The sequence below is a fragment of the Mustela erminea genome, chromosome 2, assembly GCF_009829155.1.
Source record: "Mustela erminea isolate mMusErm1 chromosome 2, mMusErm1.Pri, whole genome shotgun sequence".
In the NCBI taxonomy this organism is placed as follows: Eukaryota; Metazoa; Chordata; class Mammalia; order Carnivora; family Mustelidae; genus Mustela; species Mustela erminea.
Genome location: NC_045615.1, coordinates 71017693 through 71029876, shown reverse-complemented (window position 1 = coordinate 71029876; position 12184 = coordinate 71017693). Strand labels below are relative to the sequence as shown.

The 12184-nt window shown below is 39.1% G+C and overlaps 1 protein-coding gene across 2 annotated transcripts in view; it reads right to left on the bottom strand.

Annotated features, from left to right (window-relative positions):
- Positions 1-12184, bottom strand: part of UGT8 (UDP glycosyltransferase 8) — an 89671-nt gene that overhangs the window by 49710 nt on the left and 27777 nt on the right. For both annotated transcript variants that reach the window (XM_032333261.1, XM_032333262.1), the window contains exon 2: positions 5799-6622. In XM_032333261.1, coding sequence (XP_032189152.1) covers positions 5799-6620 — 822 coding nt within the window. In that variant the 5' untranslated portion in view covers positions 6621-6622. The remainder of the gene's footprint in view (positions 1-5798; positions 6623-12184) is intronic.

Here is a 12184-nt window from a genome sequence, read left to right as displayed (position 1 = left end):
TTAAAATGAGAGCATTCGCGATAAATATCATACCAAAAACCTAAGTACCAACAGCCATTTAATGATGAAAATTATAATTTGTAAAGATGAGCGGTTAAAAATATTTCCCTTGACCTGGCCAGTGTTTGAGTTAATATCTAAATGAACAATTCTATAGGGTACCCTAAAGCTTAAATACCTAAGAGCAGAGGGAGGAAGGTGTTTAAAAATCCTATCAGACTCTGCAACTTCAATTAAGTTTGGGTCTGCTATCATATCAGGGAACCTCTGTAAACCCATAATGCTTAGAGAAGCAACTGATAAGCTACTTAACACTCCAGGGCTGCTCAGGAAATTATCCTATCAGTGAGCTGAACAGTAAGTTACTGATGGTTCTGACAGTGTCCAAGTTACTTCCTGGACATATTCATTTAGCAGGGTAATCTGGTTTCTCACCAGAAAATAAAGACAAAATATATGATCAACCTATAAAACTTCTGCAAGAAATATCTGCAACAACATCTTACATTAATGAGCTCCCACTGAATCCCACTGAATCAATCATTTCTGCCCAGTGCTACCACGTTGTAGTGAATATTTAAGCTCAGAGTTAGTCATGGGAATGAAATCATTAGTCTCATCCAAACATTAGTGTTATCAATTTTCTGATTTCTCACATAGCTACCAACAGCACAGCAGTACTCTTATAGATGAAAACATTTTACAAAGTTCTTTGTGAGTGATGGTATTCAAAATAAGGAACCAGATATGAAAGATAAATATTTTAATTAAATGACACTTATTTAAAAGTGGACAGTTTAATCAATATGTTACAATGGTTATAATCCTATCTCTAGCTTTACATTTCACGGTAACAAAATCTGTATGTTACACAATATTAAAACGGCCTTAATTTTCCACATCTGCTGTAATCCTGGATCAAGTCTGTCAGCCCCAGCGACTCTGGTCCCATTTCTCAGCCTAGACACTTCATTCATTATTGCGGAAGTGCGCTTTCCACTACCATATGTACCAGTAAGTAATGGCTTCCAGGCGAATCAATAAAAACTGAACATAGAAAGCCATTGTTTAGCTCCCCTGTTATTCTTCTCATAACCTGATCCGCTCACAAGAAGTTAATGAATCCGCTGTTCAATGTCTCAATCTCCCTAAAACCTTTCTCTGTGAGGGAGTTGTGGCAGTAATAAAATGAGCAACAGTGAGGATTTCATGACCCCGTCCTTGGCCTCGTGCTCTTTCTTATCTCTGTTCATCTCTTATCTGTCTCTCTCCCCAGGACTGTTTTCCCTCAATTAAAAATGTCTGCACCGGGGATGAAATGAAGTTGCCCTTTATACTACCAGCCCGGCAATAAAGCACCTGGGAAGTAGGTGTACCAAATGAGTACCTCATCACCCCAAAACATCTTTCCAGACAGCAACAGCCGGACTGATTTATACTACTGACCCTGGTATATGCACATCCGGAATACAGAAGGGACCATTTATTTATTTATTTTTTTTTTTTCTTCAAAGATTTTATTTATTTATTTGACAGAGAGAAATCACAAGTAGATGGAGAGGCAGGCAGAGAGAGAGGAGGAAGCAGGCTCCCTGCTGAGCAGAGAGCCCGATGCGGGACTCGATCCCAGGACCCCGAGATCATGACCTGAGCCGAAGGCAGCGGCTCAACCCACTGAGCCACCCAGGCGCCCAGAAGGGACCATTTAGATCACCAGCTGAGTAATGTATGATGACCTTCTGCCAACATCAATAATATTATGTAGCAATTCTAATTCATTAAAATAACTTAGCCTGGAATGTTTAATTGCTTAGTGGCTGGGATGGTATGTGGACATAAATTTGAAAAAGGCAGATAATGGCCATAATATTAACATTGCTGTACTAGCTGAAACCTATTTTTTGGGCAACTATTTCTACTTGATGCAGTTCATTTAATCTTAAACATTCACTGAATTCCTTCCATTTTCCAGATACTCAGGGTACAAAGATGAATAAATAGAGGATCCCCTTTGAGGCATCCACACTCTAGTTAGGGAGAGAGCCATGTGAAAAACTGATAGTTAAAGTACAATCTATTAAGTGCAAAAATAATTTGGGGCTGTAGAAGCAGGAAGTGGGAGAGATCAGCTGCCTGGCAGGGTTATGCCATTTCGGTCAATGAGAAATCATTTAAAAATTATCACCAGAAAACATTATTTTTAAAAATTAATAGACACCTTAAGTAAATGTACTACTCTTTAGTTGTGTTATTATTCCCCCCTCAATAAAACTGCTAAAAGCTACAATGGCTCTCTATTAGGTATTATTTCATTCACATTCAACATTTAAAGGACCTAGTCAAATGGGATCTGTTTACAGACCTCCTTCCTGGCCGAGGCAAAGTTCTTTTTTAAAGAAATGTGTATTCATGTTCTCTGCACCCCGCAATGATAAAGTACACATGATCCAACCCAGACCTCTTCACCACTGACACATTTTAAGGACTCACACTCTAGGCACTCAGGTAGTAAATAGTATGATAAATTAGGCACACTGCTAACACGCATTTTAAAATGACTGTATTATTAAGGCACACAACTGCTTCACTTTATGACAAGACAATACCTGGTAATCAAAAGTATTTGGATTCTGGTGATTGCTATTATTAAATTTCTAAAGCATAAGTGAGAATATGCATGATTTAAAATCTGACTCTCGCATTAAGTCCTCATAATCTTTGAGATATCAAAGAAAGAACTGAAAAATATTGGTCTCTGCACAGTTTTGTATACACTATAAATGTGTAAATGGGTGATATGAGTAACGAGAGATGTAGGCATCTTGACAAAATATCCATTCATAGCAAAATAATCCACATTTTACTTGGCTATGTCACAAACTAGCTTAATGGCCTTGGATGAGACATCCAAAGTCTCTGAATCTCCTATGTGACAAATGAATGGACTATTTATTTTGGGGGGGGGGGGTAAACTAAATTAATGGAACTGAACTAGATGCTCTCTAGAGTTTCTCTGGGCTCAAACATTATGAAAGCTACTAAAAAGTATCTTTCAGAAATTTTCTGTACCCTTTCATCCCAGGTTTTGAAATGAAATCCCACTGTGAAATCATTTCCAGACATCTGGAAAACCTAATCCACTCCCAGTGTAAGATACCAAGGCAGTTAACAATTAAGCTGTTATTAGTGATTCATGTGTTCTCAACCGTCACTTGCTAGGCCCTATTATTTTAGTGTCACAACCATGACCTGTAAATAATACAGGTATTTGAGAAACTCATTAACTTGTATAATGCTGAGGTACAGTTTATCATATCATACAAAACTACTAGAGAAATCCCAGTAGGAACACATGTGTTCCTAAGCATATAAAGCCTCAGCACAGTAGGAAATATCTGAAAGGGTAGGACACCTCTCTTTCAAAACATTCCCAGGTGAAAAACTTTGGAAATGGCATACTGAAATGAAAATGGTCCTTCACACTTATGGCCTAAGATGTTTTCAATGGTAACAATAGACGTATCTAGATCTACACATCAAACACGTGCACATGCCATATTTGTATGTCTGTGTGTGTAACCTCACCTGCAGAACGAAAGTGGTCATCGTAAATAAAAAGCACATTTTCAAGAGAATCATTACAAAAAGCCCACGGAGGAAAAAAGAACAAGGAGCCCAAAAAGTCAGTCAAGCCAGTATCAAACTAGAATTACACAATTCAGAAAACATTTTGAGTAATAACCTTACATAAGGCTCCAAAACCACTCAAAAGATATTTTAAGGGCACCTGCGTGGCTCAGTTAGTTAAGCAACTGCCTCCCGCTCAGGTCATGATCCTGGAGTACTGGAATGGAGTCCCACATCCGGCTCCCAGCTCCGCAGGGAGTCTGTTTCTCCTTCTGACCTTCTCTTCTGTCATCCTCTCTCTTATTCTCTCTCTCTAATAAATAAAATAAATCTTAAAAAAAAAAAGATGCTTTAAAGGTAAAATAAAATAGTGAAACTAATTGGCAGAGGGATCTACAGGGGAAAAGATAAGCTTGGGTTATAGGAAAAAAAGCAGCATTCTCACATGCTATGCATCTTAATGAAGGCTAGAGGATAGAAAAAAATGTATTATTCTGTACTTAGGCTATGCAGGTCAAGTTACTGCACCTCAAGACAAATGAACAGGGAATGAAAATTTGTCAGAACGTTCCTTTTCATCATCCCTCCCATCGTCAATTCCAGCACTGAAGAAGGGAGACAGCCTCCAAACAGAAACCAAAAGGAGCAACACAGAAGGGCAGGGTGCTGGTTGAGGAAAAAATGGAAGACCTGGAGGGAACGGGGCTGATCTGTGTAACATTATGAATGACTCAGAGTAAGTTCAGCTAGAGTTGAAGTTCCTTCTCAATCTGATTTTCGCTCACTTTAGGAAGGGGAGTTACTACATCACATGGGGACTCTGGCAGAGAACAGTTAAGGATTTGAAATAGGCTTGGATAAATTCATGAATGGCTAAGAGACGCTGAGATGAGTTCCTATTCTTTACAGTTGACGTCAGAGAGCGGAGCCCTTCCAGACTCCGCTAACTGCAGCAGTTTGAAATGCTGGGGGATAGGGGGCGGGGGAAAAAGCCCCACATCCAGCAAGCTCTATTTTTCTCATGTGATGTAAAGGTATTTTTTATAATAAAAAATAAAGGTGTTTATTATTAAATTTACTTCAAAAGGATGAGAAAAATCTACAGGCTGTATATTTCAATCACATTAATTCTCCATTCTGCCCTGTGACTGTCCTTATTTGAGGCCTCTATGAAAAAAGGCTCTTCAACAAGGCCCTGACAAATCTTTTGGTATGTAGTGACCAGAGATTTTGCAGAGGTGTTGTGTGTCTTTTCAGATTTTCAAGAGTAGAAATAGTTTCGATAATGAGCAAAATCACAGTACAACTTGTTGCTTCCAGGTAAATGCCATCAGATGTTGAGATTAAACCCAGAGAGCCAGCCTGAGGTCAGAAAATCCTAGAACAACAGATACGCAGCAAGTTTGGCTCCTGTGAGTCTGAGTTACTTAAAACAAACTAGGATGGAGAAGAGAATACAAGAGACTCGCTGACAGCTCAACCAGAAGAAGAATTTAGGTTTGACTTAGATAGGAGACAGCGTTTTCTTAAAGGGCAGTCAATTCCATCTTTGAAATGAAATCGCAATGGGGCAGGATTTCTTTAAAATAGTTACAGCTGTTTGCTAAAAATTAGTTGGCTCCCGAGTCTGACAGAAGGGACTGCCTCATTTTCATTGTTGGACATAAGCTTTCTAGTGGTTATGGCTTCTGAAAGAAGAACCTTTCTTCACATGGCTTCTGTTTGACTTCACCAAGCCTGATCTAGACGTGGAGACCGGAGACTGTGCTATCTGGGGGAGAATAAAGAGAGTGAACTCCATGTTTAATTAAAAGCAAAACCACTTGTGCTCATTCAAGCTAACTATCTAACTCATTCTCCTCACATACTACAGTTAGTACTTAATCAAAAGCCTATTTCCCAGCCCGTCTACTGACCATATGGCAGAAAGGCCTCTCAGCATCATAGAAACGCTCCACCAAAGCAAAAACGTGCTGCACAGGCATGGTGCATCCACAAGGGAGCCACCTCCACAAGGGAGCCACCTCAGGAGGCTCTAGCCACCACTTAGGCTGCTTTTGGGAGCAGCACTTATTAGCCAACAATAACCAATCCCATCTCTCCAAAAATCAAAGCTGACAAATTGACCTTCCAGTTTAGAAAAGATTACCAAGGAGTTCAGCAAACCTTACTTCTGGTAGTGGGCTGGCCGGTTTGGTGAGGATTCCTCCTACGTACACAACATTAGGCAGAGTGGGTCTTGGAAACTCCAGCGCCACATCTGTACACAGCATCCACAGACTGGACCCATGGACCAAGTCGTACATGGACTTCTCCGGCAGCAGGTTGTACTTCTGCATTATCCTTTCGTATTTGGGAAGAACCAGAAAGCTGACCCCTAATCTGGAAATGAGGTAAACGCCGGTATTTTTCATCCTTTGCAGCAAGTTCATGTGGTCTGTGAGGAGTGAGTTAAACTCTGGGACGTAAGCTAATGGGGCGGGAGCACCCACTTCCGCTGGGTACCAAAGGCCAGTTGAAAATACAGCATATTTAACCCCTAAAAGATGAGCTATCACAAACCCACACATGTCATTGGGGTCCACCAGCAGCAGGTCAAACTTCTCCTTCTTCAGACCCTGAATCAAGGCACGGTTGCCAACCATCATATCACAGTTCTTGGTATAGTGATCCAGTATGTCAAACAGTTCGATTGCTGTCAATCTCCCAGAGAAGATATTCCGCATTTTGGACTGCAGGAAAGCATCCGAGGTGGTACTGTTAAAAATCCCTGGGTATCGCTGGAGGCTGTAATGATTAGATGGCGCGATGTCTCTGCCTTCGGAGAGAAGAAACACTGTGCGGTGTCCTCTCTCGTGCAAGGCTGAGGCTAGTGTCTTGAAAATGTACATATGGCTTTCAAACATAATTGGCGGCACGATGATGATTTTGGCAGCCTTCGCTATCCCCACAGCACTCCACAGGAGCATGAAATACGGAGTGTAAGACTTCATCGCTGAAACAAAAACCGGAAAACGACTTAAAACAAGGTACAATCCTTACCATTCAAAACAATCACAGAGGCTTTTTTTTTTTTTTAAGTAGCTCATGATTCGGTACTTCGTCTGTGCAAAAGCATCCTGATTTTGTTCTAATTACCCGTTTTTTTTGTTTTGTTTTTTGTTTTTTTTTTTTAAAGATTTTATTTATTTATTTGACAGAGAGAAATCACAAGTAGATGGAGAGGCAGGCAGAGAGAGAGAGAGAGGGAAGCAGGCTCCCTGCCGAGCAGAGAGCCCAATGCGGGACTCGATCCCAGGACCCTGAGATCATGACCTGAGCCGAAGGCAGCGGCTTAACCCACTGAGCCACCCAGGCGCCCCCTAATTACCCGTTTTTGAAAGGTAATTTTTTAAAGTAGAGAACTGACAGCAAAGCTGGCAGAAACCAAAATATGTTTAAAGCGTATCCATTCCTGAGCACACCACTGCAGCAACAACAGAGAACTAGATGGTTTTTTTGAGAACTACAGTTTTGAAAATCTGAAAAAAAAAATTTCTGTTAAGACTGAATGTCCAGGGTGCCTGGGTGGCTCAGTGGGTTAAGCCGCTGCCTTCGGCTCAGGTCATGATCTCAGGGTCCTGGGATCGAGTCCCGCATCGGGCTCTCTGCTCAGCAGGGAGCCTGCTTCCTCCTCTCTCTCTCTGCCTGCCTCTCTGCCTGCGATCTCTCTCTGTCAAATAAATAAATAAAATCTTTCAAAAAAAAAAAAAAAAAGACTGAATGTCCAAAGATCTTTTTTCTTTGAATAATCCCTGTATGAAACATCTGTTTATCTTTTAATTGAATGTCAACGTTAATTCCAGAAGAGACAAGATTTTTGATATCTGGGTGCATTAGCATGTATATCTCTTTTTAAATCATCTTATCACAGAAGTTACATCCCCAATTACCACCAAAGCATACCAAAGGAAGATTATGTTTGAAAAATTAGTCCTTTCAAGTAACAGTTCTATAGAAAAGACATTTTTCTACAGGAAAAATTATCTTTAAATGTGAATTTCCCCTTTACCTAAATGTGCTTATGTACCCTGGCAGTTTCTAGTTACGTAACCTCTATTAATGTGCCAATTCATTTCAGGGCATTAAATGAGAAACTTTCAATAGAAAAATTCAAGACACTTAACCGGATCTCTGTAAATGCTTATGGAAGAAGTGATGATGAACGAATGTATCCCAGAACCACACTTCCTTTGTGCTCTACCTCTAACTCAGGTGCAGAGGGCAAGACAGATGATGGCACCTATCACTTTTCCTACCCTTTCATGATAGCAGACTAGGTACAATAGTTAGTTATCCCGTCATTTTTTAGAAATACATGTCCTACCTATGGGGCCTCTACAGTGTGCCCCCTCCCTCTACCTAACCCAGGATAGTTTTTACTTACGCTCTAAACCAGCCTCCAAGAACAGCAAAGATCTAAACAACAGTTACCCATGCAAACTGGATCTTTTTACTCAAAAGAACAATTAAAATAGATTTATATGCACATAACCAAACCAGTATCTATCGTTACTCATTATCACGTATTAACCACCCTCCTAGTACAAATTCCCACCATCTAAATGCAGCTTTAGCAACTATACCTTCTGAACATTCAAACACTGCAAGCAACCTTAAAAAAACAAAAAAGGACATCAATAGCAGGCAAATGATAGATTCTTCCAATATCAAGATAAAACTACGAAATGTGTTCTATTTCCAGGTGCCTTTTACCTCTCTCACTCCAAGGAAATTTTCAAACTATTTCTAGATGAGCTGACACTATACCAATAAGAATAAACAGAAGTAAAGCACATTGTAAGCATATAACAGCCTATGTTAAATGTTGCTTGAATTAAATGAGGGCTTTAAAAAATAAATTTGGAGAAAACACTATTCCTATAACAATCAAGTAAGTTTATTCAATAATTACAAGATCAATAAAGAAAAAATAGCCATTCTTGGAAGAAATTTTCCAGGCCTTTATTCTACTGAACTCTGTGTCTACTGTGTCTCTGGTGCAGCCTTCCAATTCCAAGGAATTAAAAATCAGGGATTCTCAGTAGACTTGTTCTTAGTTCTAGGAATGAGATTTATGCAAACACGGTTATTGCAGAAGCTAGAGTCTGGGGCTGTGATTAATACTACCTGTCACTGTTTGCATGTCCACGAAGACAGACTGGTTCAGGGACCAGTCCGTTGAACTGCTCCTCCCACTGGGTTTTGCATCTGGCTGAGCAATGAATACACAGTTCATTCAGCTACAGTTAAAACCATTGCTTTATCTATCATAAATGACTAAGACACAAAACCAAAAATAACAGTAGGGAAACAAATCCTTTCACTGAGCTTTTTATTCTATTCTTCCTTTTTCATTTTAATATTTTAATTCAGTAATTACTACAAAGTAAAAAAATTTACAGGAATTTTTTTTTTAACGTATAACTACTTGTGTTCAAGAACACCATTGTTCAATAGAGCTTTCTGCAAATATGAAAATGTTCTAGATCCCCACCATCCAGCATTGAGCAGCTAAAGTGTAGTTAGTGTGATCGAGGAACTGAATTTTACATTTTAACATATGGCTAAATTAATTTAGTACTAGTGGCTATACAATACTAATGTAAGGTTAGAAAAAGTCCATATATTCTGTATATATGGATTCTAAAAGTAACTATACAAACATACCAATATCTGTGTGACAAAGTATCTTCTGAAAGAATGTCTACTAGATCTTCATTAAAAAATAGTGATTACCAATAAAGAAGCATCATTTGTACAAGTGTGTTATTCTGTTGTTCAATTCAAAATTAATTATGAAGGACTACAACAGCACTTTAATCTCACAAACACCACTGTGGTGGAAAACAGAATGACTAACACAACTACCAACAAATGGTGAGGTTCTTGCTAGTCCAGACTTATCAGAGTGTGTCTACTGACAAGCTGGAGTTCATGAATATTAAAAACTTCTGCTCTGAGAAAGATAATGTTAAGAGAATGAGAAGACAAGCTGCAGACTGGGAGAAAATATTTAGAAAAGACACATCTGCTAAAGGACTGTCATCCAAAATATACAAAGAACTCTTAAAATTAAACAATAAGAAAGTAACCAAGCTGATTTTAAAAATGGCCGAAGACTTTAATAGACAACTCATGAAGAAAATATACAGAGCAAATGAGCAAGTGAGAAGATGCTTCACATCATGTGTCATAAGGGAAATGCAAATTAAAACCTCTATGAGAGACCACTATACACCTGTCAGAATGGCCAAAATCCAGAACACTGACAATGTCAAACGCTAGAGAGAATATGGAGCAACAGGAACTCTCATTCACTGCTGTTGAGAATGTAAAATGGTACAGCCACTTTGGAAGACAGGTTGGCGGTTTCTTACAAAACTAAATATACTCTTAACATATGAGCCAGCAATTGTGCTCCTTGGTATTTACCACAAAGAGCTAAAACTTCTGTGCACACAAAAACCTGTACACACAGCACAGGTGAATGTGCACAGCAGCTTTATCATAACTGCCAAAACTGAGAAGCAACCAACATGTTCTCTAGGAGGTAAATGGATAGATAAGCTGGAGTGGAATATTAGTGCTAAAAAGAAAATGAACTATCAAATCCACTAAAAGACAGGGAAGAAAGTTAAATTCATATTACTTATAAGATGCATATAGTAGTATAAGTTAGAAGGGATTTTAATTTAACATTTTCTACAATGGGCATGCATTACATAAAATACCTTTAAAATGGGTATTTTTAAATACCTTTAAAATAGTAAACAGGATGTTTGTTTACTATACTAAGCATGGCAAGGCTTTCCCTAAAGACATATACATAGAAATAATACTAAGTGTAGAGAAATACTCTATTATTTTAGTGAAAGATGTTATTTGAAAAAAGTCAATCCTTTCCGTATTTTAAATAGACTGAAAAAATTTCCCCATGACATCCTACTAGATAATTGGTTTTGTTTTATTTGGAATTTGACTAAATTCTATCCATGTTCACTTATTAGAATATGCAGGAAGAGGGAATACACTTAGAAAAGAAACAGCAAAGCATTGGGACAGCAAGGTAAATATTAAAGCATATATTTTTTTTTTTATTAAAACATATTTTTAAAAAATAATTAAAACCCTATGGATTTAGCCTAAGAACCCTACTTCAGATAAATGGTTAAGAGTAGGTAGCCTACAGGGACACCTGGGTGGCTCAGTTGGTTGGACGACTGCCTTCAGCTCAGGTCATGATCCTCGAGTCCTGGGATCGAGTCCCGCATCAGACTCCCAGCTCCATGAGGAGTCTGCTTCTCCCTCTGACCTTCTCCTCGCTCATGTCTCTCTCACTGTCTCTCTCTCAAATAAATAAATAAAAATCTTTAAAAAAAAAAAAAAAAAAAGAGTCGGTAGCCTACAACAATTCCTTGAACAAACAGGAACATAACATGAGATGAAGGGAGCACAAGTAGATAAGGGAGGAGTAACTTCTTTGAAATGGAGTGTTAAAATCTAGCTTTATATCTGAGAAACAAAAACCTTTGAATTTTTTACCTTAAACTTTCCCCAAAGCAAATCAGAATAGTGTTATTTTTTTTTTTTTAAAAGAGCCAAAAAAAGTGTTGAACTTTAAATGATCTCTGGAAAGAGAAAACAAAACAAAACAAAACAAAAACAATCTGAGCATAAAGCAAAGAAAGAATCCCTTATTACAGATACTATTAGACTACATAATTGTAAAATATTTTTGGAATGTTTAAAACATCTCGGGCAGAGGTTTCCAGTCCAAGATGACTGACTGAGCCCAAATGTTTCTACTCCTTTCTTCCTAAAGCTTCTTCAGAAATGACAGGAACGCAGAATAAAAGGAACACCTTACCTCTCTGAGAACTGGTATTGAGGTAACAAGGTGTGGGCTGGACTACAGTGAGTGCAATGGATTTTTGACAAATCTCTAGAAAACAAATGCGAAGAATAGCTTATTGAAGAATAAAAGTGAGTGGAGGAAGTCATGACCCAAAACACAGAGAGGATCCTGGAGCAGTGCTCCAGAATGGCCGAGAACTGAAGTGGACCAGCCCGGGAAGCAGGAGTAGTGCGAGGAGCAAGAAATCAAAGGGAAGGAGGAGCCAGAGCAGAGTCGAGTCCCCATCCGTTAGATCTTCCCTTCACTCCCAGTTGCTTTCGCTCCCAAAGTAAAAATGCACATCAGGTCTCTAGAGAAAGAGGTGAGGTGCCCGTAGAGTGATCGGACCTGAGAACTCGCGGAGTAAAAGCCTCCTAATGCTGGCTTGCGGGAGGTGATGCCGGCTCCCCCCGGGTGCGTCCTAGCGAAAGCGGGACTTTGTCCGCACAGTTAGAACCCAACCTCCAAGGTACAGGCAAGGAGCTCAAGTTCGCTGAATGAGCAAAACAAACTAGATTTTTCTTTTATAAAATTAGCAAGGACGTTATTTTTAATGGTAACAGTTTTAGGCAGGCGGTGAAAATGTCCATCAGTACAAATGTTAACTACTCTAAATCAGAA